This window comes from Scardinius erythrophthalmus (assembly GCF_964197995.2).
Source record: "Scardinius erythrophthalmus genome assembly, chromosome: 23".
In the NCBI taxonomy this organism is placed as follows: Eukaryota; Metazoa; Chordata; class Actinopteri; order Cypriniformes; family Leuciscidae; genus Scardinius; species Scardinius erythrophthalmus.
In genome coordinates, this window is record NC_138243.1 from 17,158,513 (window position 1) to 17,185,529 (window position 27,017).

At 37.8% G+C, this 27,017-nt stretch overlaps 2 protein-coding genes across 11 annotated transcripts; both read right to left on the reverse strand.

Annotated features, from left to right (window-relative positions):
* Positions 1 to 1,239: 1,239 nt before the first annotated feature.
* On the reverse strand, positions 1,240 to 8,537 carry fhdc3 (FH2 domain containing 3). Of its 3 annotated transcripts, none has more exons than XM_081354034.1 (12): positions 8,369 to 8,537; positions 6,937 to 7,441; positions 5,865 to 5,926; positions 5,573 to 5,672; positions 5,099 to 5,184; positions 4,841 to 4,941; positions 4,400 to 4,470; positions 4,083 to 4,190; positions 3,905 to 3,975; positions 3,707 to 3,824; positions 3,393 to 3,557; positions 1,240 to 2,914 (listed from the first exon to the last, which is right to left on the reverse strand). In XM_081354034.1, exons 2-12 carry the CDS (start codon positions 7,381 to 7,383, stop codon positions 1,739 to 1,741), a joined length of 2,505 nt encoding a protein of 834 aa, XP_081210160.1. In that variant the 5' UTR covers positions 7,384 to 7,441; positions 8,369 to 8,537; the 3' UTR covers positions 1,240 to 1,738. The 3 variants fall into 3 exon arrangements, with proteins under 3 accessions (XP_081210160.1, XP_081210159.1, XP_081210161.1); XM_081354033.1 differs by lacking the exon at positions 8,369 to 8,537 and adding an exon at positions 8,298 to 8,360 and having other exon boundaries at positions 1,291 to 2,914; XM_081354035.1 differs by lacking the exon at positions 4,083 to 4,190 and having other exon boundaries at positions 1,291 to 2,914; positions 8,369 to 8,461.
* Positions 8,538 to 9,242: 705 nt separating this feature from the next.
* Positions 9,243 to 26,222, reverse strand: arfip2b (ADP-ribosylation factor interacting protein 2b). 8 transcript variants are annotated; one of them, XM_081354461.1, is made up of 10 exons: positions 25,971 to 26,222; positions 23,062 to 23,172; positions 21,828 to 21,860; positions 18,377 to 18,485; positions 16,510 to 16,572; positions 15,171 to 15,286; positions 14,852 to 15,061; positions 13,940 to 14,097; positions 12,911 to 13,085; positions 9,243 to 12,267 (listed from the first exon to the last, which is right to left on the reverse strand). In XM_081354461.1, exons 2-10 carry the CDS (start codon positions 23,158 to 23,160, stop codon positions 12,112 to 12,114), a joined length of 1,119 nt encoding a protein of 372 aa, XP_081210587.1. In that variant the 5' UTR covers positions 23,161 to 23,172; positions 25,971 to 26,222; the 3' UTR covers positions 9,243 to 12,111. The 8 variants fall into 8 exon arrangements, with proteins under 8 accessions (XP_081210587.1, XP_081210586.1, XP_081210585.1 ...); XM_081354460.1 differs by having other exon boundaries at positions 14,852 to 15,073; XM_081354459.1 differs by having other exon boundaries at positions 21,804 to 21,860.
* Between the last annotated feature and the right edge of the window lie 795 nt (positions 26,223 to 27,017).

The window sequence follows — 27,017 nt, forward strand, 5'->3', positions numbered from 1 at the left end:
GTCGTAAATACCACTCACGCAGAGCCGTCTCTGCACTCTTCCGACCACGCTTTCTTTGTTTTCTTTGTCGACTCTGCCATGATTCACGTCTGAAATGCATGCTAGTGTCTTCCATAGAGGCCACTTCATATGTTGTTGATGTATGTGAGTCGTGCCCTCGTTTGTTTACCATCGAAATGATTTCGAAGCTGTTATATTAAGGTACAAATCTTACAAAGTGGTTGATTATGATTTCACTTTTCTAACTTTAGTTAGTGTGTAATGTTGCTGTTTGAGCTTAAACAACATCTGCAAAGTTACAATGCTCAAAGTTCAAAGCAAAGGGAGATATTTGCTTTTAGAGAAATTGCTTTTTAAGGACTATAACAAACTGCCGTTTGGGGCTACACGACATTCCTCCCGGGTTAGCGACATCACAAACCCTAAAATTGACATAAACCCGCCCCCTGAACACGATTTATAGATTTTCAAGACCGAATATGCTAATCAATGACTAGAAGATAACTACATAAGCTAAATAAATTAATCAACTAACCATTCAGAAATGTCTACATGTTGTCACTTCTTCTTGAGTCTCTCCATCATTGACATCATCTGACTCCGGTTTGAATATAAAATCCTAAAAGTTTTTGAAATTTTCAGGGCATGTCTATGTGAGGTAAAGTGACACAAGCTGTTGAAGCTCCGCCCCCTGTGCCAGGAGTAGAAGCTCATTTGCATTTAAAGGAACAGACACAAAACAGTTTATGCTCTCCCTCAAAAAGTGACTTTAACATGCTATAAAAATATCTGTGGGGTATTTTGAGCTAAAACTTCACATACACACTCTGGGGACATCAAAGACATATTTGTGAAAAGGGCATTATACCACCCCGTTAACACAGTGGTTTTCAACCTTTTTGACTAGAAGGCCCCCATGCAGCACCATCTCTTTGATTTTAAAGGGGGATGACAGAGAGGCTGTGAGGGATAGACATTGCTCTTCAGTGTTCAGTTATTTAATGTGTTTTTGAACTGTTCTGCTGCTGCAAAATACCCTTCCAAGACACTTCAGTAGACAAAAAAAAAAATCCCCAGAAAACATGAGCTGTGGAAAATTTACAGTGGATGCGATTGAAAACATGGTAAGTCTAATCGCTCAAACTCACAGCCTTGCTTTCATACTGTATGTCATGGCGCTGTTCTGAGTAAAACAAATATTTAAATTTACAATTTTCTTTTTTTTTATTAAATCATTTTGTCATCTTGTTTACTCTGGCCCTCTGTTTGAGATCCACTGCTTTTGCAATAAGCCTCATCATTGTCTCAATAATGCTTTGATACTTTAAATGTGGCTTAAGTGTCCAACTTTTTGCCGTCACTGTTGTATTACTAGTTGAAGGGGGAAGGCACACACAACAAATGCTTTAAAGGTGGAATCCACACTTTATTACATACAAACAAGACAGACTTTAAAAAGACAAAGAACAAAAATAAAACGCATTTCAGTCCCTGAAATTCAGTGTTGTAAAATAATACAATCAGCTTGTTAGAAATAACAATGCTGAAGACTTCAACCAAAAACTAATAAACTATTAAGACATCAACATCAGCACACATTATGTAGTTTTGCAGAATATAAATAAAAGAAATAAAAAAAAGTTGTAAGACAAGTCCCCGATTGTCTACATTCATCAAATATTTTACGGCAGAGTAAAATCCTGAAGTATAAAACCTCTGTAGGCCATGCCATGGCTTCTTAACCAACAGTTCCTGCCCTGTTTCTTTCCCCGAAGCGTCGAAAGAAAGATACAAGTCCTGAGCTTTCTGGTCTCTTATCTGGAGGAAGCTCCTGTCCATTGCGTCTCTGAAAGATCTGTCCCAGTCTGAAGTTAGATGCCGGCTCTTTTTCATCAGGAAGTGATGCAGACCTTATAAACGTCCCGTGTGCTGGAGTTCGCTTTGAAGGACAGTCTGGTAATGAAGATGTCCCCACACCGGATTTATGAGAGAAAGAGGGCTTGTCGCGTACAGGTGTGTCAGGCAACGCCCACACCCCATCATCAAGGATGTCCACCCTGGAGACAGAGAAGGAGTGTCTGCGGTGGGGCGTGTTATGGGGAGATATACGAGGGCTGAGGATGGTCCATGGAGAGCCTAGACCTCCCAGTCCGTTCTGCAAGGCCAGATCCACTTCTTTTACATTCGTCTGCCGAGGGGTAGAGGTGCGGGAACGATCTGGTGTAATGGTTCCACTCAGGCCGCCGCAAATCTGAATTTGGAAGATCTTGCCGGAGAGCTCAGGCATTTTGTCTGCCTCCTCTGTTTTCTCGTTGTTCTCATCTCTTCCTCCTCCTTTATCCATGTCTCCGGTCTCCTCCACTTCTACTTTATCCATGTCTCCAGTCTCCTCCACTTCTACTTTATCCATCGCTTCAGTCGCCACAAACTCTTGTTTGATCAAGTTGTTGCTACACCCACCTTCCTTATGGTCGTTGCTTTCAGGAATCAGATCATCAACAATGCACTGTCCTCTTTTGGATGCGGCACGTGCCCGCTGAACATCATTAACGGCGCAAGGTGGAAGCTCCTCCTTCTGGCAGATGTATTCTGGATTTTGCATTCTCGAGATCTCAAATTTCTCCTCGTTGGTTTCCACAGGGCTGTCCAGATCCCCTCCACCCTCACGTTCCTCGACCTGAGGGCGGTTGTTCTTGATGGGGCTGTCTGTGACTGGTTTGATCCCACCGAGCCTTCTACGAGAAGGACGATGGCTGAGAAAGCTGGTCAGGACAGATTCTAAAACAGAGGCTTCATCTCTCACATCCCGACTGGAACATGTGGTGGTGGATCGGCGCTTAGTCGTTCTGGTCAGCATTTCTCTTTCTCTCTGCTGTTGCTTGCGAGTCTCGGCCGCCTCTCGCTCACGGTTTTCCTGCAGATGGACAACAGATGAACTTTTTTTTCCAAGTCTTTATTTATTTGTGCTACTTTTAAATGCCTTATTGTAACCGGATTTTTTGGTTTTACCCTTCTCCCAGTCCCAGGCCTTAAAACTTAAAATATATATATAAAAAAAAACGTAAATATATCAATTACATTTAAAACTAATATAAACATGTGATAAACGCATTTTAACATTGTGTGTTAATAATAAAGAGCATGACAGAGATCAAATAAAACATGAACAAAACTATGCAAAATCAAGGTAAATGTGTTGTGCAAACAAATTCAATTCATCATAGGCTAACAAATAATTTCATATCTGATACCAGAACACATTTTTTAAACAATATGCAACAGAAATTGGATGCAATGCAAATATTTGAAATGTTTTGTGTGTAACACCCATGTGGCACCACCCTGCTAATAAAAGTTCTGTGCATTTGCCCTTATAAGACATGACATTTTACCTGTGTAGCTCTCTCAAACCTCTCACAGAAGGAATGAAAGATAGAGCAACATTCCTCTAGTTTAAATGCGTCTGGGTCTTCACAGAAGTACTCTGCCACAGAGGTACTGATGTTGTCTAGTTCCTGAAGGGAGGCCTCCACGTCCGCAAGCCGAATGTCTGCCATCTGTACAAGAGCAGACATGTTATTCCCAGAATACTGATACACCATGCTGTTTTGCCTATTATGCTAATTATAAAAATCACCTGACATTACACTGCAATTTCAGTTGAAGAAACTTTCTTGAAGGTTACATGGAAACCAAAAAATCTTACACAAAGAAATGATTCCATCTGATGTAGTACATCGGGCTGTTTACTAGCCTCCATCTTTGCTTCCCTCATTTTCTCCAACTCCTTTTGAAAGTCCATCTCCACCTCCTGCTTTTGGATCCTATATTGAATTTATGAACAAAGTGGCATTTTAATCCTAAATGCATCTCCTATACATTACAGAACATGTATTCTACCTACCTTGCAGCAATTCCAATGTGTTGAAGCTGTTCAGGGAAATGCAGCAAAGCTTCATCAATCTGTTGGGCTTGCTGTAATTAATAGAAAATGATCAACAGTCACTGTATCAATTTTTTTAAACAGATTTAAGGAATCAACATCCAGTAATGGCCGTGAAAAGTGTGATCACTTAATTTACCATGGACACATAGTGCATAAGGTTCATGCCAGGTTTATTTGCTTTAGTATCCACCAATTTGAGCAACGATGCCATTCTGAAGCCAATAGCACTACCTGCATAGCCACCCTGAACAAGATGCAGCAAAAGTCATTTATCTGCTCCAGCTGTAGTTCACACTCAGGAATAATGTATTTATAACAAACAGAGCTGCGTTTCCCAAAAGCAATGTAAGACTAAGTTGATCGTAGAACCATTACCACCAATGGTCTTTATGATAAACTTAGCTCACAATGCTTTTGCGAAATGCAGCCCAGAACAGACCATGTGACACTCACGGCATTCATGTAGTTGCCAGCCTTCAGCACCAGTCTGATGATTGAATGCAGGTCATCACATGCCAGCAACTCTAATAGGTAGACAAAAGTTTGGGGTCAGTTTTTTGTTGTTTAAAGAAATCAACACTTACAGCACAAATAACAGTAAAGACATTAATAATGTGATTTCATATAAATGCTGTTCTACAAAGAAAAAAAGAATTGTTTCTTGAGCACTTAATCAGCATATTAGAATGCTGAACTTTGTACAGACTGTAAAATGTTCTTGCTTCCACTGAAGCACAATATGCTCTCTGGACCATTTTCAAATCATGCTAAAGAACATGATCATGAGGTTTTACACAAACATAAACCAATTTTCAGTTAAATTCATATGCTAGTGAAATTTCTAGTGAAAAAAATTAAGCATTTTCACTGGTAGTCTTAGACTTTTTGAAGTACCATTAGCAGCGGTTGTCATGACAGCAATGGAGTGCTTGATCTCCTCTATAAAAGGAAAAAACTCCTCTCTGAGGAGCAGGCTCTTTAATCTCACTTTATATCTGAAAACAAATAAAGTCACAGAATTATTAGCAGCTTTTTAGCTAAAGCCCATATAAATTAGCGGTTGACATATAAATGTGTTCCCACTGGATTTCCCCCAAAAACATCATAGAAATTGGCCTTTCACATGCTTTGAACAATGACAGAAAAACTCACCCTGGTACCTGAACCAGCATCACCATGAAACGGTCAGCATCATTTAGCTGAGATAAATCTCCATTGAATGAGATCAGCTTCTTTGTCTGGAACGTGTCAATACATAAGCAGTGTTAAAGGGACAGTTTACCCGAAAATCAAAGTTCCACCATTATTCACTCAGCCTCAAGTTGTTCTAAACCTGTATGAGTTTCTTTTGTTGAACACAAAAAGATATTTTGAAGAATGTTTGTACCAAACAGTTGACTTCTATAGTATTAAAAAATACTATGTAAGTCAATGTGGACCAGAAACTGTTTGGTTAACCAACATTCTTCAAAATAACTTATTTTGTGTTCAGCAGAAGAAAGAAACTCAAAGTTTTAGAACAACTTGAGTAAATGATGCCAGAACTTTTATTTTTGGGCGAACGAACCCTTTAAAAACAGAACTATAGCATAGCACAATGAAGTCATATAGAGAAATCCAGTTTACCTCCAAGTCATCAGGCAACAGCTTGTTGAGTTCCTTCAGTTTCCCGGAAGCAAAGCACAGTTTTCCGTGCCTGACAGCATCTACAATGTCCTTCGGTTGCCTGAGAAGTGCACCGAACCACAGACGAGATGTTTTTAAATGTTAATGTTCTTCTAGATGCTCAGTTTAGATTGCCTTGCTATCCAGGCAATCATAGTACATGTACAAGATTTGCTGAAGAGATGCAAAAACATTATTGTGAATTATGTAATTAGGAATTAAGGAAAACAGACAATTTAATTTTATAACTTACCTTTTAAACTGTTTTAGCAAAATCCCAATACTCATACTTTTCTTAGAGTTGAGAATTGATACCTAAAAAAAGACAGACACATGGTGTCAATTTCTCATAATCTGGGAAAGTCTTCCCTGAATATAGCATATTGTATTCAGTGACAGCAACTAAAAATAAAATGTAGGAAGCATGATGCTGAACATGCACCATTCATTGTATAAGAAAGATGGAAGTGGAATCAAACAGACATGAGCCTACATTGTTGTGAAAAGTTCAACATTTCTCAACATAACTTCCTAACAAATAGTATGTTCCTGAAATAGATGTGTAACAATAGTGCAGACGAGCACTTAACTCAGAACACTATAATGAGAGATTCATTTTAAATTTCAAAATTATTATTACTTTGCATATGCAGCATAATTTTAAATACTTTTGAAGGGGAAATGTTATTGTGTTTATTCATTTTTAATACCTCTGGTCTAATACCCGAGTCTGGCATGTAATATGTCTTAATGGAGGACATTTGAAGCGTGTCATCTAGACATTTTATTTTTATTTGAGCTGTGAAATGACCTCTAGTGAAATGGCCTGACCTGATATGAACATGACATGACATGAATGCTATGAAATGACCTCTGGGAAAAGTTGGTTAAACTACAATGCACTGGAAAATAAACAAGCATAGCTAATAATCTTGTTGTGCTTCTACTGTCTGAGAAGACAGTAGGACCAATTCTGAAGCTTTAACAGAGCATAAGTACTGGAGTCACCTCTCCAGATCATTAGCCTGAACTTTTGAAGGGTGAGAGACACAAATGAGGCCACTAACGAGAACTACATGTCATGTTTAATTCACCCACTTGCTACTAAACTTTGAATCTTGATACACAAGAGATGACATCTGAGCTGTCTGTCAACCCTGCAGTGCTGTCCCAGCCAAAGGGCCTCACTGGAAAGTACTGTAGGTATCTGACTAGTTATTAATGACAAATCCTCAGCTTTACAAAGTTCAGCTTAACAACTGTCCCAGTAGCGGCTCGCTATACATTTATCTATACATATGTTACTTTTAAGTAAAGGCACTTACATTCTCTGAATCTGTAGTGATTTGCGAAAGGCCCCACACACTTTTTCTGACCGTCCCACCCTTACGGACCAAACCATGGTGCTCATTGTGGCTGAAAAGTTCCTCCATGCGCTTAGTGTCCAGTTCAAAGTTCTCAAGATTGCGTTGGGCTGTCCACACGTTGCGCTTGCCCAACACGCTGTGCCTGGGGATGGCGTCCCAGTTGAAGTTACGCATTTTTGAGCGCCGTTGGACAGTCCGGGTGAAGGGGTCCCCCAAATGTGAAGGAGGTGGGGGTGGAGGGGGTGGAAGTGGTGGTGGTGGAGGGGGAGGAGGAGGAGGTGGAGGGCCCAGAGAAAGGGGCAGGGTGGTACGTCTGAAGGGTGAGGTCTCATTTTGAAAGCACCTGGACACATCAGGAGGAAGAGAAGGTAGAGGTGCCGTGGTTACAACTGGAGCTCCATCCATTGGAGGACACAAAGTGGACGTCCAATGGCCACAAATCCAGTTCACTGGCTGGAGGGATCTGAGAGAAATATAAAAAATCTAAATAAAAATACAAAACAGTGAGAGGCAAATGATGTGCTAAACTAGTCCAGAATATCTACAGAAGCAAGAAATTAACTTCTGAAAAATAACTTCCAAGATTTCTACCATCAATAACATAAGTAAAGCGACAATTTAGGACCAGATGGTGGACCATTAAGCCTGTTTGTTGGATACAGTGGATGCAACCAAATGTCCCGAATTAAAAATAGCAAACATATGAATTTCCAATGATAACACTTAGACAGGAAGAGCAAGCTGCTTATTTGAAGAAGCCGTGTGAGCAAGCCACAAAGTCAGATAATACTTTACAAGACCAATTTGCACAGGAACTTTAACAGGGAGTTAAACAAACAATTTGATTAACATTATCAGGCATAAAGACAATTTGCATATCACACATACTTTGGTCTCTACTTTTAAACTCTACTGGCTGCTTAATCTAATTTTCAGATGTAAGAGGAGCAACAATTCCAACATTTAAAGAAGTACTTTTGACGTGAGCATCATATATCCTGCACATTGGGTTATTTACATGCTTATATACACATCTTTATTAAACGCATTATTTTTTATATTTATATTAAATTACACTAGCAAAAAAAAAAATACTTTATACATGACGACTTTAACGCACAGCAATTCCACTGTTTACAAAAAAGACCGAGCAATCAAATAAGTTTATAGAGATCACTACATTTTTCGAGTTCTGCCGTTTGAGACAAAACATTTAACTCCACAATTGTCCAAAATTATAGTGAAAATACACTGACATTAATAAATCTGAAATGTGTTGCTCCCAAAAAAGTGAATAATTTAAAGTCAGTCCACATCACCGATTATCAGAAAACCAGGAGGAAAGCAACGTTAAGAGACAGAAAAATAACTTCATTTTGGATGTACGTACCGGTAAGTAAATACCAGATTAAAGCTGATGAAAGCTTAATCAACTGGCGTCCATTGCTGGAGAAAGTCATCAGACACTCCCCAGGTCAAACGCAATCAACTACTAGCACGAGCACTTTAATGGATGAGAGTAGCCACGCCCCTCACGCACGAGTATCCTCCCCTCACCTGAGCAACTCTCACCTTTGCTTCTTAAAAATACTTATCCAGAAATAAAGAAGAAAATTGTACATAGTTAAAGAAGAAAGGTAACTACACACTGGGTTATAATTTTCATATTTTTTTAGCAACAACCCAGCACGGTGGGTTAAAACGGGTCTACAGTTTGAAATGTAACGGTTGTGTTGAAGCTTAAAGGTAAGTCATGACGTTTTGCGTTGTATTTCCTCAAAAATGAAGTTATAATGCCCTCTATCGGATTTATTCAACAAGTCAAACATAAACAATGTCAGAAATTGTCTTTTGGTTCCAGTCAGTCTAAAATCTGTTACACAATCTATTTTAGGATAACCAATAAACATTAAGTTCTTCCTATTCAGAAACAGATGTAACGTTAACGTTAAAATTTTTGTGTTGAAATAGCTCGTTGGTTATATATTCAGTCAATATTTCAGTTGTGTAAAGGTTAACAATCGATTTTTATTTATCACCCATTGATTTTAAGTTTTAATTACGTTACTGGAGCACTGGAACCTAAAACATCTGAAGTATCATATTCAACATTACCCTCTAGTGGTCAGCATTCATTTAGCATGGCCTGACCCCTGTTCTTCTATTTGGATGTTTGTTCAATTAAGGATGAAAACAGGGTCAAAGCAACAAAGCAAAACAGGACATCAGTCAAGTATAAAAGACACAAAGTCCATTTTTGCAAACTTTTCAAATTTTATCTGGCGGGTTCTTGTACATTTGTCGGTCAAAGGTTTGGTCAAAGCCAGGAGCAAAGGCTAACATCATGAGTTTCCAGTTTCAAAATCTGTCTTAATTATCTTTACATATATACAATCATTCATACACTACAATACTACAAAGCAGCCTAAAATATTGATTGTACATAAATATGGTAACATTTATAACCCTTTCATTCTGCTATGCTAAACTAGGCCGACTAATGGAGTGACCAATACCAAACAGAAATCAAAATAAAATCAACAATAATAATATCCAGGTTTAGTGTTGAGGAGGTCTACATTTAAAATCCTATTGCTCTGGAACAAATGTCTTTCACTTCATGGATCAGTTCAGTCTCTATGGTTTGAGATGGAATCCTTTTCTCCAGCTCTCAACAAGAAAATAATCACACACAGCGCCGTCTCTTCTGCCGGAAAATTGTACAGGATGTAGAAAACGAACAAAATAATTTGTATAAAAAACATCTGACGCATTTTTCTTCTTCTGAGGTGACAGAGTGGCCTTTACAAAACAAAATGTAAAAGGCAATTTAAAAAAAAAAAAAAACCTTCATTAGGTTACATGACATTCAAACTAAATTTCAAGCATTCTTTAACATTCATGAGTAACCTTTCTCTTTTTTCCTACAAACAATATTTTCCTGCACTACTACCCATGTAGTGTTTTACTGAAGCATTGAACAGGAATGAATCACAATGCATGGAAATGTACAACTAATGTCATCAGACCTGCCATGCAAAAACACACAGGGAACAGCCAATACAGGCATACTGGGAATACACTTTCAGGAAACATCTTCAGTATTGCTTCGTCTCAAGCTTAGAAAGATTTAGTGCAATGTTCAAAAGTACTGAACATTAGATCATAGTCGTTATTTCAGTCTTATGCAATGAAATAAAAAACAAAACTAGACTGATATAAACTGATCTGGCAGTCTGCATTTAACCCCTTTATCACTGCATCAAGGCTATCGCATACTGTAGATATTTTAAGTGAAAAAGGATGTAGTGAAAACCCAGTGAGACTCATCTGATTATACCAACACATCACAAATAAAAAAAGCAATTATTTTGAAATATTAATTTTTTACAATATATATGATTTTGTACAACATTTCCTGTGAACATTGAGGGTTAAAGAAATAATAGGTAACACTTTAAAATAATGGTTCATTAGTTAACATTAGATAACATATTAACTAACATGAACTAACAATGAGCAATACATTTGTAGCAGTATTTATTAATCTTTGTTAATGTTAGTTAATAGAAATACAGCTGTTCATTGTTTGTTCATGTTATTTCACAGTGCGTTAACTAATGCTAACACATACAACATTTGATTTTAATAACGTATTAGTAAATGTTGAAATTAATATTAACTAAGATCAATAAATGCTGAATAAGTATTGTTCATTCTTAGTTCATGTTAACTAAGGTAGTTAACTAATGTTAACTAATGAACCATTATTTTAAAGTGTTACCAAATAATATATTAGTAGTACTATGACATAAAGAAAAAAATGCTACTATGATATTAATCAGTATATAAATCTTTCATTGGGGAAAAAAATATTTTGTTTTAATAAAAAAAGGCAAATAAAGGCTTTAATAAACTGGGTGCGTCAGAACCAATTTCTAAGGTGGAGAATATTAGGGCTTTGCTGATGCTAACAGAACACAACTCAATACATAAACTCTAGTGCACATTTCATTAGATAAAGAGGCAGATAATAGTGGGCATTAATCACTGGCCCAATCATTAATTCAATTCATACATACGCTTCCTTGATTAACTGCTGATTATTAACTTAAAATGATTGTAACAAACCTATAAACATACAGTATTCTGAATTGGTGCATAATACCACAATAAACTATAATTGTCAAAATAAAATAAAAATGACACTCCTCTCCCTTCAAGAAAATAATCATGTTTCAACTATTCAAAGCTGTAAAGCAAATGTAACAGTATTGACAAGAGACAGTGATATTTAGATTCATCTTCCATTCTGGGCTTTGTTAAAATGTGCAGGAAACTGCACCCACATCTGCTGAAATTCAATCCATAACATATGTCAAAGAATTATTAATTTGAGGCAAAATAGCTTAAAATGAGCAGTTCATTTTAAGATATTAAATGTAATATTTCATGTATTTCAAAGAGAGACAACTGGACAAGCGATGATTCAACAGTACTCGCATGGCCTAGTAAACATACAAGGATGCAATACTAATATCAGATAAACTCATATCTGGATTTTATCCAAATAAAATCAATTTTAGTTAGACCCACCAACACTGAACACTGAAAGCTCTGTGATAGGAATGATATGAATCCCCCATCAGCTACAATACCAAATCTACAATACAGAAAAAAAGATTGTAGGGACAAAATAAAACACTTTTCACAGAAAAACAAAAGGAAAATGTTCCTTAAAATGTGTTCACTGACAGAGAGAAAGTGTGTGTGACGACTGTGAGTAATATTGAGGGGGGGAAAAAAATAGTTGTTCTGACTGACATATCATAAGGATTGTTTCAGTCGGTTTAATGATATTTACAGGGATGAAGCTTAAACCGATACCTTTGACATTTGATTGGACACTTTGGGACTGGTGACATACCAGAGGTGACTATTCAGACAGTCTCAGAGCAAGAATAGGAGGAGAAGAATCAAGGAAGAGAAGTGTAGAGAGAGTTAGTGGAAAGAGGCTCTGTTGTAGCCCCGTCTCTGCTAGCATCTCAGATTGCTGGTCTCTTGTGGTCCTACTGTGTTTCTCTGATTGGCTAAAGACATATTTATCAGGAAATCAGGGGTGAATGGGCACTTTCACTGTTCTTCCAGCCAAGACGGTTTGTCGGCCCCTGGTGGTTTGAGTTTAATGTTGAACTGCTTGAGGGTCTGTTCCAACTGCTGCTGGTTTCCAGCAAAGTAGGCAGAGATGGCATTATGGAACAGCAGAAGTTGCTTGTGCATCACTTTTACCTGTGAGATAGATACACAAACACACCATGTTAGATGACAAGACAGAGACAACAGATAGCTCAAGGGCTGCTTAAAGGGATAGTTCACCAAAAAATTAAAATGACCTCATGATTTACTCACCCTCAAGCCATCCTAGGTGTATATGACTTTCTTATTAAAAAATGTCCTGGCTCTTCCAAGCTATATAATGGCAGTGAATGGGTGTTGATATTTTGAAGCCCAAAAAAGTGCATTCATCCATCATAAAGGTACTTAACATGGCTCAGGGGGTTAATAAAGGCCTTCTGAAGAGAAGTGATGCGTTTGTGTAAGAAATATATCCATATTTAAAACTTTATCAACTAAAATAACAAGTTTCCGACAGACGGCCGAACTTATTGATTTACCGTGTGGAGCCGTGTGGTGTACCTTTATGAATGCACTTTTTTGGACTTCAAAATATCAACACCCCTTCACTGCCATTATAAAGCTTGGAAGAGTCAGGACATTTTTTAACAAATCTCCGATTGTATTTGTCTGAAAGAAGAAAGTCATATACATCTAGGATGACTTGAGGGTGAGTAAATCATGGGTTAATTTTCATTTTTGGGTGAACTATCCCTTTAAGTGGCTTAAAGAGGAAGTTATGTAGGTGGTCATGCACCTTATTTTCTTCCAGGAACTTGAGCTTGATGGTGACATCATTGCGAAGACGTTCATATTTGTCCTTGTGGATCTGGTACTGCTGCTGAGCAGCCTCGATACGAGCCATGGTAACAGCATCCCGCGGGCCCAAGTTCAACTCCTCTAGATCTGCTCTGTACGCATCAAACTCTAGCCTACAGGACATCAGAGAAAAATCATAAAAAAAAAATGGCACATACAACATTTAATACTTTTTATCCAATGTGATGCCCAAAGTTGAAAGTTATTTATGGTGAGATCTGTTTACACTTGGTGTTAAGATGTGTTTTGGTCGATCGGATCACAAGTGAGCGACGCTAAATACAGGTGTAAACGGGGTCTAAAACATTTTGAGCTTGTCCACTTTCGGCCACTTCCAGAGCTGGTCGAAAACGCATTCGACCAGATTGCTTTCGTAGTGTAAACACTCGTGTAGTTGAATGTGTTCGAACAGCCACAAAAGATCGCCTACTGACCTAACGCGCAAACATTATGGGAAGCGCGCTAGCAAGATGGGATTTAAACTTTGTCGGCTGAAGACCCAAGTTTGGTTTGAAGACGAAAAACGATCCAAGCACAATGTTCTCTCGCCATTCCTGATGGCTGCGTTCGCGTAGTCTTGCGGCTGTCGCAGCAGAAACAAAAGCTGCTGCTCTCTGTATGTTTTTGCAAATAACTGTGATAGAGGATATGCTTCTGCCTTTTTTATTTTCAATCAAAAGACTTAGTGAGAGGGCCAGTCAGTGTCAGTGCCTGTTGGTGTATCACTCTGAGTTCATTCAATACCATCTCTTCTGCACGTGCAGCAATATCCGATACTAACCCAGACAACTCTAACGTATACTTACCCTCTCAACGTCCAGTTGCGTCAGATGCTTATTAACTTAAAACACAATTTAAGTGCTTGAAGTCCTGACAGAAAGTACTGCCCAGTGCCATTTCATATTGCAGAGAATTGAATCACTTTAAGCACCTTAAAGAATTTTTTTTTTGCTGAAGTAGCTTTTACCTGGCATTCTCATACATCTTGATTGTCATCAGTGTGTCTTCCATCGTTTTGTTCACCAGTGTGTTGATACTGGACACAAAGAAGTTGATGGCACCGAGCAGAGTCTCTCCATTCTTGCACAACAACTTCTGTGTTTCTGCATTGTATCCAAACTCATCCTGTGTGTAAACAGTAGACTATTGTGAGTGTGACTATTTGACTCTATTGCAGTGTTGTTATTTTAACTAAAATGAACAATTATTAAAATCATTTTAATTGAAGTGAAGCTACAATAACATAAAATATACATTTTAGATAAAAAACTTTGTGAAAATTAGACATGTTGGCTTGGCAAATAAGTTTAAGTTGAAGCACTAAAATTGTTGTAAACTGAAGTAAAAAATAAAGATAAATAACTAATAAAAATGACAAAATACTAAAACATATATTGATGTCTCAACCACCCTAATTCTGAATGTTCTGTTTAATATGGCATTCCTACTATTTATGCAAAAATAGTAATTTCTACTATCATTCCAATATTATGCAAGTTTAGTTGCTTTGCTTTCAAATGACGTCACATATGGATGTATCTTAGGTATATATATGGCCAATGGTGATATATACTGTATGTATATATATATATATATATATATATATATATATATATATATATAATTGTTTAACTAGTCTTAGACAATCCATCCAGCAATGTTAGAGACATTCTTGACTGGTCTGGTGTAGAAGTAGCAAAACACAAAAGCTAAAGTAAACTGTGTTCTTGATGACATAGTTTTTTCTGTCTGTAAGCACTAGTTATTTTTAACACTGACACTTTGAAAATACATGAGTAGTAGGTTTACACCAGTCCCATAATTTTGCATGGCAGGCACAACAAATATCATAAATCTTAAGATGACCGTGCCGTCTCACCCGGAGTTCTGGAGACTTCTGACTGAGGTCGGCGAAAGTGTCTCCAAGGGCGTGCTGCGTCTGCACCATGCTGTAAAAGTGGTTGGTTAGCGCTCGCGCTAAATGCAGCACACTCTCGTACTTCCGTTTGGTTTCCCGCAGAACCTCGATCTGAGCCTCCAGCTCCAAATCCACAGTACGTGAGCCTCGGCCAAACCTCTCAGAGATCATCTGTTTGGTGCACTAATGGAGAGAACCATAAATACAAAAGGCTTCAAAATTGGAGTGGCTAACAGCACATAACATCTAAATAGAAAAAATAAAAAGTTAATTGACAAGCCTTGTATGTGTTCAGGCCCCATTTCTTCACTATGTCAAATTTCTCCACAGCAATGCCTCTTGTGGCCTCTTCTGCTGTCATGGAGGAATTGCTACTGGTGTGATGCATGTTGGACCCTGATACACAGAAAATGCTTACAGTGAGTCTCCAATTACACACACATACACTGTCTACATACAATGTCTAGTCTTCCACAATAATATACACATTTGCAGATATTGTGGCCATCATTAATTGCATCAGAAAGACAGACAGACAGACAGACAGTGTATCAGCTGTATGTGAAACAGATGAGATGAGAGAATAAATTAATGTGTTTTACTAAATAGGGGGAAAATGTTGTCAAAGAGCACTTAAATGATCCAGCACCGTTTGGGATACCTGGGATACAGGGGATGTCATCTGATTGGCTGGCTATTCGGCAGGCTGCAATTTGGCTTGGGGCAATGCTAACACCCCTGGACTTCATTCGCAGGTCTGGAGGGGGTCATGGCCAGGAATAGCAGGGGATGTTGGGGGTATATACGGTTATGGGGAAGAGGGAGTGAGTGGTGGATATGTTAAAAAGTTATTTAGCCAATTGGGAAAATTACGTTTTACAATGGAATGGATTGCACCACATGAGAGTGAAGTGTATAGAATAATGCCAGTGCAAATGTGTGTGAATGTGAAGGAAGATGGAGGAATGGGAAATGGGAAAAAAGGGAGGGTGAGACTGAGAGAAGGTGATAAAAGTAACAAGATGAAATGAACACGGGAAAGCACATGACTGATATTTTGTTAAATCTGCTGCCTCATGACAAACAGATGGAAAAAATGTACAGTTCACTCAAAAACACACAACTGTTATTTTAAGCCCCAATATGCCAGATAATTTATTTTTAGTGTTGATTTACACAGAAACAGAGTGTGACTAGGAGTATCAGACAGTAACTGATCTGAAAGTTTCCAAACATACTTTACACCCAGCCATTGTGCAGCAGATTTTTCTAAACATTTCCTCAACAAAGTCAGCAAGATCAAAGCCAGATTACAGTTTCAAAACTAATTTGCGGAGTAAAATTACACAAGATTCATCATTACAAAGTTCCTACCAGAGAAAAAAAGCAACCTTAACCCAGGAAGAAAGAAGAGAAATAAAAATGCAGCCCGTTCCAATCTGCTTAGAGAGAAAATAAAAGCCAGAAAAACAGAAGTGATTAAATTTATTCGTGCAGAACAGCATCCTATGCCCTAGGAAAAGTCGAAATGGCTTAGAAAAGGACAATAATAGAAGGCATCATGGGAAGGTGGAAAAAGAGAAATAAGTGAGATTGGGTACAAATGAGGGATGAATGACCTTGCCCTTCATTTGGAATGCGTCTGTTGCCTAGAAAGTCAGTGTTAAGACGGATTGCAGGGCCTGAGAAAGGGTAAAAGAGAAAGAAAGTCCTCACTGAATCAGAAGGGAATAAATTTACACTGATATTAAGGCCCCAGGTGATCACCTTACAATCAGATCTACAACATCTGACAAAGTCATTTTGTTAGATACATGAAACTAAATTAAAATAAAATCAAAAGCAGTCCGTTTTGGTTGGGATACTTTGCAAAAGTTAGCCTCATTTTTCATTACAGAGGACATTCATTTAAAGGGGACCTTTTATGCCCAAGTCTCCGTTGTCCCCAGAAAGTTTCAGCTCAAAGTACACCACAGATCATTTATTATACCATGTTGTAAATGCCCATTTTTAGCAGAAGGAAAAACATGCTGTTTTCGTGCACGTATCTTTAAATGCAAATGAGTGGCTGCTCCCTACCCCGCATTCCAGAAGAAGGCGGAGCCTTTACAGCTCTTGCCTCAGATACTCCGCCAAAAAGTAAAACATCTGTTTGGTTTTGATTATCATCTCTATCGTGGTCACACTCACGTGACATTGAAGTTCGTCATCATCATCACCGATTAGCATATTCAGTCTTGATAATCTATAAATTGTGTTCCGGGGGCGGGGTTTTTGTACATTTTTAAAAGAAAATAATTCCCTTTGCTTTGAACTTTGAGCGTCATAACTTCGCAGATGTTGTTTATGCTCAAAGAGCAACATTACACACCAACTAGATTTAGAAAAGTGAAATCATAATCAACTACCCCTTTTAGTAAGTTCAGTTGACGGTTAATTTTTTGAAAAAAAGTTATTAATTTAGTTCATTTATTTATATATATATATAAATTCATTATAAATCATATATATATATAGCTGCTCTGGAGAAAACAGTGATGTCATTGTCCAGCTCAGTTCAGTTCTCATATAATGGCGTCAATGCAGGCAGACCAATAATATTGATGAATATTAAATGTGCTTAGAGAGAAATTAAAAGCCAGAAAAACAGAAGTGATTAAATTTATTTCTGCAGAACTGCATCCAGCAGAACACATTTATGTTCAAACCATGTAAAAGTGAATTTAGCATAATAGGTCCCCTTTAAAAAAAAAAAAAAATCTAAAACTAAAGGATACCTGAGGATCTGTGGCCTTTTTCACTCTGGTTAATGTCAAACTTTAAAGCCATTAAGAATGACTCACACACTACCTATACACACAATGACCAATGCCAGAGGCCCTGGCTCTCATTTGGATTGCACCATAGGAAAGAAAGGACCGGAAAACTCAGCAAGGAAAATATGCAAACCATATTGTACAATTCCAACTTCTTCTCCACAAAAAATATGTATGTGTTTGCATCTGAGAGTACAAATGTCAGCCAAGTCATTTCAAACTTGGTAAAGACCACCAATTAAAAAAAAAAAAAAAAAAAGTCAATGCATGTTTGGGGTCAAGTGAATCTAAAGCCAGCCTAATTATACTGGAATTTCTTTGCCCAGGTTATTTTGAACATATGAAGACTTTGCCATCTGAAATTTCCTTCTAGAATGATAATTTTTATCAAGCTTGTATGTTTATGTTCAGTTATTTCACTTTAATGGCAATGAAAATGACCTATTAATTGTCATTAAAGTGAAATCACTGAACTTAAACATACAAGCTTGAAAAAATGCTCATTTTAGAAGAAAATTTCAGATGGCACTTAGAGGCTTTTGCATCTGAAGTTTTGCATATTGCTAGGTGAGACTGTATTTTACGTGTTCACTGCAGAAGTAGCAAAATGGGTTTTGGAAGAAGATGTGAAGAACAGTGAAGAGTTAAAGAATGACAGGGTTTCTTATACCTTTGATAGAGCTGGTTGGAATGATGCCTTCCGTCGTACCTCCATAACCACCTGAAACGATGCTGGTTTCATTTAGGTTGGGCCCGGATACCATGACCTGTTGCAAGTCCTACAGACATGGAAACAGAGAAAAGAAGAGATCTTAAGTATTCAAATTGGCGACCTAAAAATTATTTTGTCATGTAGTGAGCCATTTGTGTAACAAACATAGGCAAACGTTGTTAATTGTTAGAAGGAACATTTTAGGGTTAGAATCACATGGGACCTAGAATTAATAAGAATCATGTGTCTGTGAGACATAAAAAAAATTCATATGTAACTTCCTGTGAACAAACCCTCTGAAAAATCCATGGGTTTCCTTGTTGTAGTAAATGAATTTGAGACCAAAGCTTACCAGGCAATTACAGCACAAGGAAGGAAACAGTCTGAACAGTTATCTGAAACAAGTCACATTAGTGACTATAAAACGGTCAACAACCCACACCAAAGCATACATGTTATCTGAGACCATAAACTACAAAACAGAGCCTTCTTACAAATAAACAACAAATCCGCATTGATTTGATCAAATAATTGTTTTTATGTGTTAAACAATCACAATATTAAGTCAACTTTCTTTACAAGTGCACTATGTAACTTTTTTTGTAAAAAAAAAAAAATAGAAAAAAAAATAAAGTGGTAAATAGTCAATACACCATCAATTCTTCTTCAAAAAAAGTGTTTTTGTCTTACTTTTAGACCAAGAGGGATGTTTTTCACGCAAAATTGCAGACTAGCGACAAGTGTGGGAGTGGCATAGGTTAGTTGTCACAACTAGCAAGGAAGGTTGACGATATGGAGCACGGTAAATCTCAAACCTCTGGGGAATCAACCAGTTTAAACAAACGCCGAACAGAGGCGCTTCTGCTTGCAAAAAGAGAACGCAACAGAGCTTGTAATAAAACAAGAATCAACATTGGCCTGGCTTTTTGGAGATGGCCAGAACTGAGGGATTTGAAATGTTGTAAAAGTGACACGGAGATTGCGTTTTTATTACTATTTATTTTATTGAACTGATAAATTGCCATATGTAGCTCTCTAACAGACAGAGAGAATTATTAAAGAATTATCTATTGTGAAGGGTCATTTCATTATGTTGTTGTAAAGCTGTGCTGGAATTATTTTCAAGGAACTACCGTGTCTATTAATGGGTAGGCTAAAGCTACCGTAACATCTTCAGCAAGTCAGCTTGAGATCCTTTCCATCTAAACTGGTTATATCTCTTAAGCCTAGTAGTGAATGTTTTATGAGCGGTAGGAAAACCATATTCATCCGCAAAGTCACGCAGAGCTGAAGCGCAACCAAAACAATGTCCTTCCGCAAAATACATTCAAGTTTGTTTTTTAACCGCTAGAGGGCCAAAAGTTGCATACTGTACATTTAACTAGTTAAAGGAGAAAGTTAAATTAAATGTATCATTATTAGGGCTGTCAAAATTAACACATTAACGCTTTCGATAATTTTTTTCAGTTTAACGCATTAAAAATATTTTATGCAATTAACGGAGCATCCGTTTTTTTAATATAGCTAGCGTTACATTATATGAACACTCTTCTTCATGTAAATGCTTTTAAACCATTAAAGCGCAATAAGAAACAAACTCAGTGCGGAACTGGCGTGTGCCATGCTGCATTGAGTTCTCTTTCACGCTTGAACAGAAAAAAACACACTAAATTATGCCAAAATGCCCATTTTGTCGAGGATCCTCATAAGGACAGTCTTAAATGAACGTAAAGATTTATGAAACTGGGATGAGTGCCTGTGACGACCTGGGTCTTCATTGGGTTTTTCCCAGTAGCAGACGGATGACTCCGCCCCCCCGTAACCTGGTTGCATCCGTGACACCTGTGCCTAATTTCCCTTGCCTCTTTAAGAGAAGCAAGCTCGATGGCAGAGGGCGCGGGCGGCCAACTTGATTGCTACAATCATACATGATGATACAATCATAATTGCGAGAGGTCCTGGGTTCAGATCCCGGACGAGCCCCCATTTGTTACGCCCCGTGACTCAAAAAAGGGGACGCAACAAAAAAAAGGGGACATAAGAAAGCCAATTCGTAAAGAAACGTTTTTATTCAGATAAGATAAATATACAAAAACTATGTACTGTAGTAGTCAAAAGTCAGTAATGTCGTGCTGGGTGTATGTGTGAGAATGTAATGTGCTGTAGTGTCGTGATGCATGCAAAAAGAAACATAATCAAACAATAACGAAAGCAATCAAGTTGGCCACCCGCGCCCTCTGCCATCGAGCTTGCTTAAAGAGGCAAGGGAAATTAGGCACAGGTGTCACGGATGCAACCAGGTTACGGGGGGGCGGAGTCATCCGTCTGCTAATGGGAAAAACCCAATGAAGACCCAGGTCGTCACAGTGCCAGATTAACGTCATGTGCAGCAGGTCTTAAAGTGACAGCAGCCTAATAAACCTGCTCCTGTCTATGTCATTAATGTAAATCAAAGAACAAAAGAGAGAGAAAAATCATTCACTGCTCTTGACTGAAAATTTTTTGTAGCTTTAATAAAAATGTATCTATATTAAATGTATAGTTTACGCAGTGAAAACTATGAAGTGTTTGATAACTATTACATTTCTGTAGCCTATATTTACTACCTGTTAGATCAAATATTTAAAATATACGGACTTTATGTGGTTTCTTTCTACATTAATTTGGCAATTGAATATTAAATTAATAAAATATAAAAATTTATTAAAAACTTTAATGTAAGGGCGATTAATTACAAAGAAAATGTGCAATTAGTTTTTTTTTATTTTATCGATTGACAGCACTAATTCTTATACATTTTAACGAGGGAGGAACAAAGTCCATTTATATAATGGACACTTATGTAATGTACAAGTATATGACTATGTAGTACTATAGTAAATATAATACTTTTTCACTGACAAAATATACAATTTCATTCATTTCCATTGTAAAACAAATGTCAAATGAATTTGTTGTTTTTGCTAGGACATAAACAGGCTCATGGGATACATATGCTGGTATACAGTACGCTCTGTACTGTATGCAGTGGCCCCTTTAAATAAAAAAAACAGAATTAATTATTATAATACAAAATCCACTGAACATACTGTATAGAGTTAATAGGTACTAAAAGGTCACTAGCCATTGGTTAATACCACAAAGGGACAAAACAGGATGTTTTTCAAAACAAACAAAATCTGTAGAATTTGGATTTGTATCTAACCTCAAACACTTGATTAATATGGAGTGACAGAGGCCAAAAAAGAATGCATGTGATTTGAAAAACATCCCGTTTATTAAGACAAGATTATGGGGAGAACTAAAACCATTTTCTGCTGGAAAGACATACACGTGCAAGCAAACACACACACACACTGCCACCCTTCCCAGTGTTCCTTCTCACCCTGAGGGCTGCGGGACTCCCTACCTTCTCTCTTAAGCTCCACTGAACCTTTGCAGCCTGCACAGACATCAGGGAAGAACATGACAACAAAAAGACAAAAGAAAGAAAACAAACCAAAAATGAAGCACAATGTGAAACAAAAACTTGAAAACAGTGATGATAAAATAATCTATCAAACACAATGGAATCCATATTTTAGGGTCGATTAGCACCTGTTAATACAACAATGACAGACTTCAAAGCTTGACAATAAGAAAAAATACATTGAGTTACACTACTTTGCATAATTTCAGCCCTCATTGATCAATGAATAAACCCTCTTCATAAAGTGCGTAGCTAACAGATCCTTGTCACTCCAAACATCAGTGAACAAATGGATGGGGATTACAAAAAAGAAAATGCCACTCTTTCTCTCTCTGGGTAAAGAACACTTAAAAAGTCTGTTTTCACATTCTGGCTCAATGCTACCGATCTATTTAAAGACCCAATGTAACGCCAAAGTGCCATCTGCCTTTAGCTTTGCCATTATTGCAACTGTGAACATGATCAGCCGTGGTCCTCCTGGGATGAGCTTTTTAAAATGGACTTAACATGAGAATGACAAAAAAATTAAAATATACCTATTTTTAAAACAAATAGTTCCCTATAGGAATGATTAAACCTCTTAGCAAATATCTCGCTTGTGTTTGCTCAACACGTCTTCTCCCGGATCCAGTGCCACAGTTTAGTTGTCTTACAGAGGTGTGTCTTGTGACAACATTACCACTATTTACAGTGGTTTGAACAATAAGGAGATTTACACTTTGTGCTTGGCCGCATTAGCCTGTTACTCCTGAAACACAAAGACAATGAAGACACATGCTAGACTTCCAATGAAGTCATTTTTACGAAACAAATGCATATTACTATTACTTAACCTTAATTTGTAACTGCTTATTTCAAATCTCCAAGAAAAAGCTGAAAAATGATGAACTGCAATGTTTGCATCACCTGCTACCTTGAGTTTTTTTTCTCATGGCTGATATTGCGAAACAACACAAAACAAACTTGTTAGACAGCTAGATTTCAGACTCTAACAATATATATAAACCTAAACGCTGTGACCAACATTTTGATGCTTTGATACTTTGATTCAGCTTTGCAAACAGAGGAAAAAACTGAATCATTAGGGTGGGTTCAGGTAAACTGGACCACTTTTTGACATTGAAATCACTATTAAAATGTGGCCCGATGCAGCTGAATCACATGTATCACTCACCTGCTCCAGGCTGTCATCTTCTGCCAGATTCCTGGAGTCCCCATTACTGTTAATAGGAATCTCCATAGTGGCTGCTTTACTCATCATACTCTCCGCCATACTGGAGTGTTGCTGAAAGACAGAGTGAGATAAGGAAAAAAGATAAGAAAATTAAACAGAGAGAGCTTTTCATTATATTACAAAAGGTAGTCCATGACATTTCAGAATAATATATTCATGAATTCACAGCTGCTAATTAACAATGTAGACCAGAACTCACTTCAGACAACAAGCACTAGAGAATAAATTATTATTATGTCTAACTCACAAGGTCAAAGTGAATGGTAACCAAGGCTGGCCGTCATTCTACATGACATCCTTTCGTAAAAAAAAACACGAGGCTGAATAAATAATGACAATATATGTAAAATATCCCTTTAACTAAAATATACAAGGCCTTCTATACTCCACATACATTTGGTGGCAACATGGAAAGGAGTTTACACAGGAATGTTCTGTTCAAAAGTACTTATCAGATCTGACAGAGCCCAACCCAGTCATTATCATAAAAGGCACTGCAATGGAGTTCAAGGACTAGATCTTTCACTTCAAACCAATTAACCTGGTTAAAAACCCCTGTGAGTTTCTGTACCTCTGTGATATTTCCATTGATACTTGCTTTGGTTACTCCTTCAGAGCTCAATCCTCTCACCCCTGCGGGAGGGGCTTCGCTGCAATGAGTGAGCAACTTCTCAAGCAGGCTTTCATTGTTAGCTCACATAAAGCTCCCAAGCTCAGCCTCCTCAATGGGCAGAGGAAAATATAGGAATGCAAGGAGCTATGTAACAATCATGTGACTCATGCAAGTTTGTCTAAGCTTCAGCTTTAGACAGGCGCTCAGAGAGCCGATCTGAGCGGAGACATCATAGCCTGCCTTCACATAAAAGCCATTTAATTCTCCTGAGTGCTGAAGCATGAAATTTAGGAAGGGGAAAAAAGCTAATGGTTCAAGTCTTATCTGTAAACTACAGGAATGGAAAACTAGCATTAATAAATTTGCACTCAGTGAGCAGTTGTGATGGCGGTGAGCCAGTGCAAGTGCTCCTTTACTATAATGAAGGAAAGGAGGGGATAGGACTGTGGTCATGGGATGTGGGATGTTCTGACCTTACTGAAGACATTCAAATAAGCACCGTTTACTTAGCATAATGAAATTGTGGCAATGTCATTACGAGAGAAAACTATTCAATTTGTGGCTTGCAGTATGACCCTTGCTTTACCAGCTACCTGTTGATGTGAATTACATTCTCTCTTACTGTGCAGCTGCACATTTGAATGATCCAGTCAATGAAGAAATGCTATTATTTAGAAGGACATCTGGGATCAATTTGGTTGACATGTCAGAACCCATTATCAAATATGCAAACTCTCAATTACAGCTCATCTGATGGATATATGCATGCTAGCAATTCCCTAGCAACCACCCAGAATACCTTAGAAACCGCCCAGAACACCATAGCAACCGCCTAGTAAAACCCTAGCAACCGTGCCGAATTTTTCCACTGCAAGCGCCACTCACATTTTCTTCAGGAAATGTACATTCTAGTTAATTATGTTCCTCTACCTTGCTACGTGGACAGGGTGAACTTATGGAGAACTTTGCAATGGCTTCAAGGATCTACAAAATAATATGAAAGAAAAACAGATAGGCCTGTAATTTGACAGCCATGACAACACAACAAAATACATCACTGACTTTGGCCTTTTTTCCTGTGATTTTCCACTGGTTTTGCGGAGGCAGCATGCCATCTAACCAAGGCTGCATCTATGACAACAAGTACAGTACAGACTCAAGCTAGCAGGCTGAGGTGATGTTGCTTCATTAAGCACCTCCCTAAAAATATGTCTCAAGGGACCACAGTGGTAACAAGAGGCTCTTTAAAACAAAACAAAACAAGACATATTCCAAGTCTACACTAGTGGTGAGGATTTTAATCCAGCCCAGTGAACTATTCTTTCAGTTGTCAGTTCTGCATTATGTCAGTAGGTGGCTACAAGTGTGTTACGAAGAGTCATTAAACCATTCACTCAACCGTGTCAGTCAACAAAAACTATTTTTATCCTTAAATAAAATGTTCATGCTTACAAATCTACTAATAGACTCAAGAGTGTCATAGTCATTTTCCAAATAAACAACAAAGCAATTCTATCTCTATTTTGTCAAATGAATGATTCTTCAATATGTCCAACCACATAAATGCTCCTTTACAGCCAGCTCTCAAATGTTATTGGCTCGTGCTATAGCCTACCAGCTACTATATAAAACATGAATGCAAACGAAAGAATTGTTAGTACATGGACATGAACGAAAACAATTCGTCTACTTAAGTCTAAACTAGTGGTGAACGAATCTTTAATCTGCCTGCTGGCTAAAGTATATTGGGCTACAACCTGGGCGAACAGGTGGCACATGTGAACGTTGACAGTTGGTTCGTGACATTTTACCTACGACACCACCTCGATAAACAAACAATACCTTCAATCCATAATTTCTATAAAAGCACGGGAGTTCTACTACGGATATTTATATAATCGACCTTATGGCTCGTTCAACCGTGAAACATTTTATTTCTCATAACGCATCATTGTCATGATGTGTAAGGTACAGTCAGCTGACTCAAGCATCCACTGTCAAAGTGACGGTCCTTGTCGCCCAAGGGCCTTTTCTTAAAAGAAACCGCTTTTCAAATTGCATGCATCAAGACAGATAAACACACTTGAATCATAAAATCGCTAAATAAAGCCACATATTAATTTTCGCCGTCATATTTCACAACAATGCATGGAGTACATTAATGCTATTTCGATGTCTGCTTACTGCGATAATGACTGCATAAATAATAAAGATCAATACATAAATGTTATCTTACCTGTGTTTTCTATTCTAGGATTAGCTATTTGACACGCGTGCTGAATATTTTATCCCAGTTCATGCGCAATCAAACGCTGACACTTCAAAAAGAGTGAGGAAATTATAAAAGCATGCATTCATTGAGGCTGAATTTATGTTAATTCATAAGCAGGCGGTTTTTCCCATGTTCAACCGATTCCACCATGTCCGGCGGCTTGTTTGTATTATTGGGCGAATCAGCCTCCAGTAGCCCGAAATGCCTTGCGGATCTGACGACAGGCGCCGACCTTCCTTTAGCCGACGTGGAGCAAGCAGCAGGCGCGAGGAGGAAGCCATGATGAGAAGGGAAGAGAGGAGGCGATGAATAAAAACCAAACGTACAGAGAAGAAGAAGATGATGATTGTTATTATTATTATTATATAAAAACAGAAAAGAAAACATATTTTGAGAACTGTTTCTTAAATCTTTTCAGTTTTATCCTACATTTCCTCAATCTGTCTTGATGTGTACCTTGGTGGGAATTCTTTCAATATTTAGCCTACTTAAAACTATCTGTTTAATAGTTATTGATGACAACAATAGTAAGACCACATACATAACATAAGAAAACCACTAGATCCAGCAACCAGTAAAATCCTCTGTTTGTCAGAGGGTGGCAGTATAAGGCCAGGCAAGGCACTATAAGCAAAGAACAAGAGACATACTCAATAAAAGAGTCGTTTTTGCGGCACTTCAGAGACATTCCTAATATCAAAAAGTAATTTTCTGTAAAGCTGCTTTAAAACTATATTATGAAAAAACATTATACGAAATAAATGAATGTAAATGATTATCAATGACATGTAGGCCTAGCTGAAAGGACTTCACACAATTATTTTCTCTAGATATCATAGGACTATTGTTTTGTTTTTCTGGCCCTTAACCATCTTCACCCACAAAAGCATTGAAATGCTGCAGGACTGTAGAGTCACTTGCCTTGGGACAGCAAAATTTAGCTACCATAATGCAAGGGGCAAAGTTCTATTATTGTGGTTGAACCATGTAGGCATACTGTTTTCTCTGCCA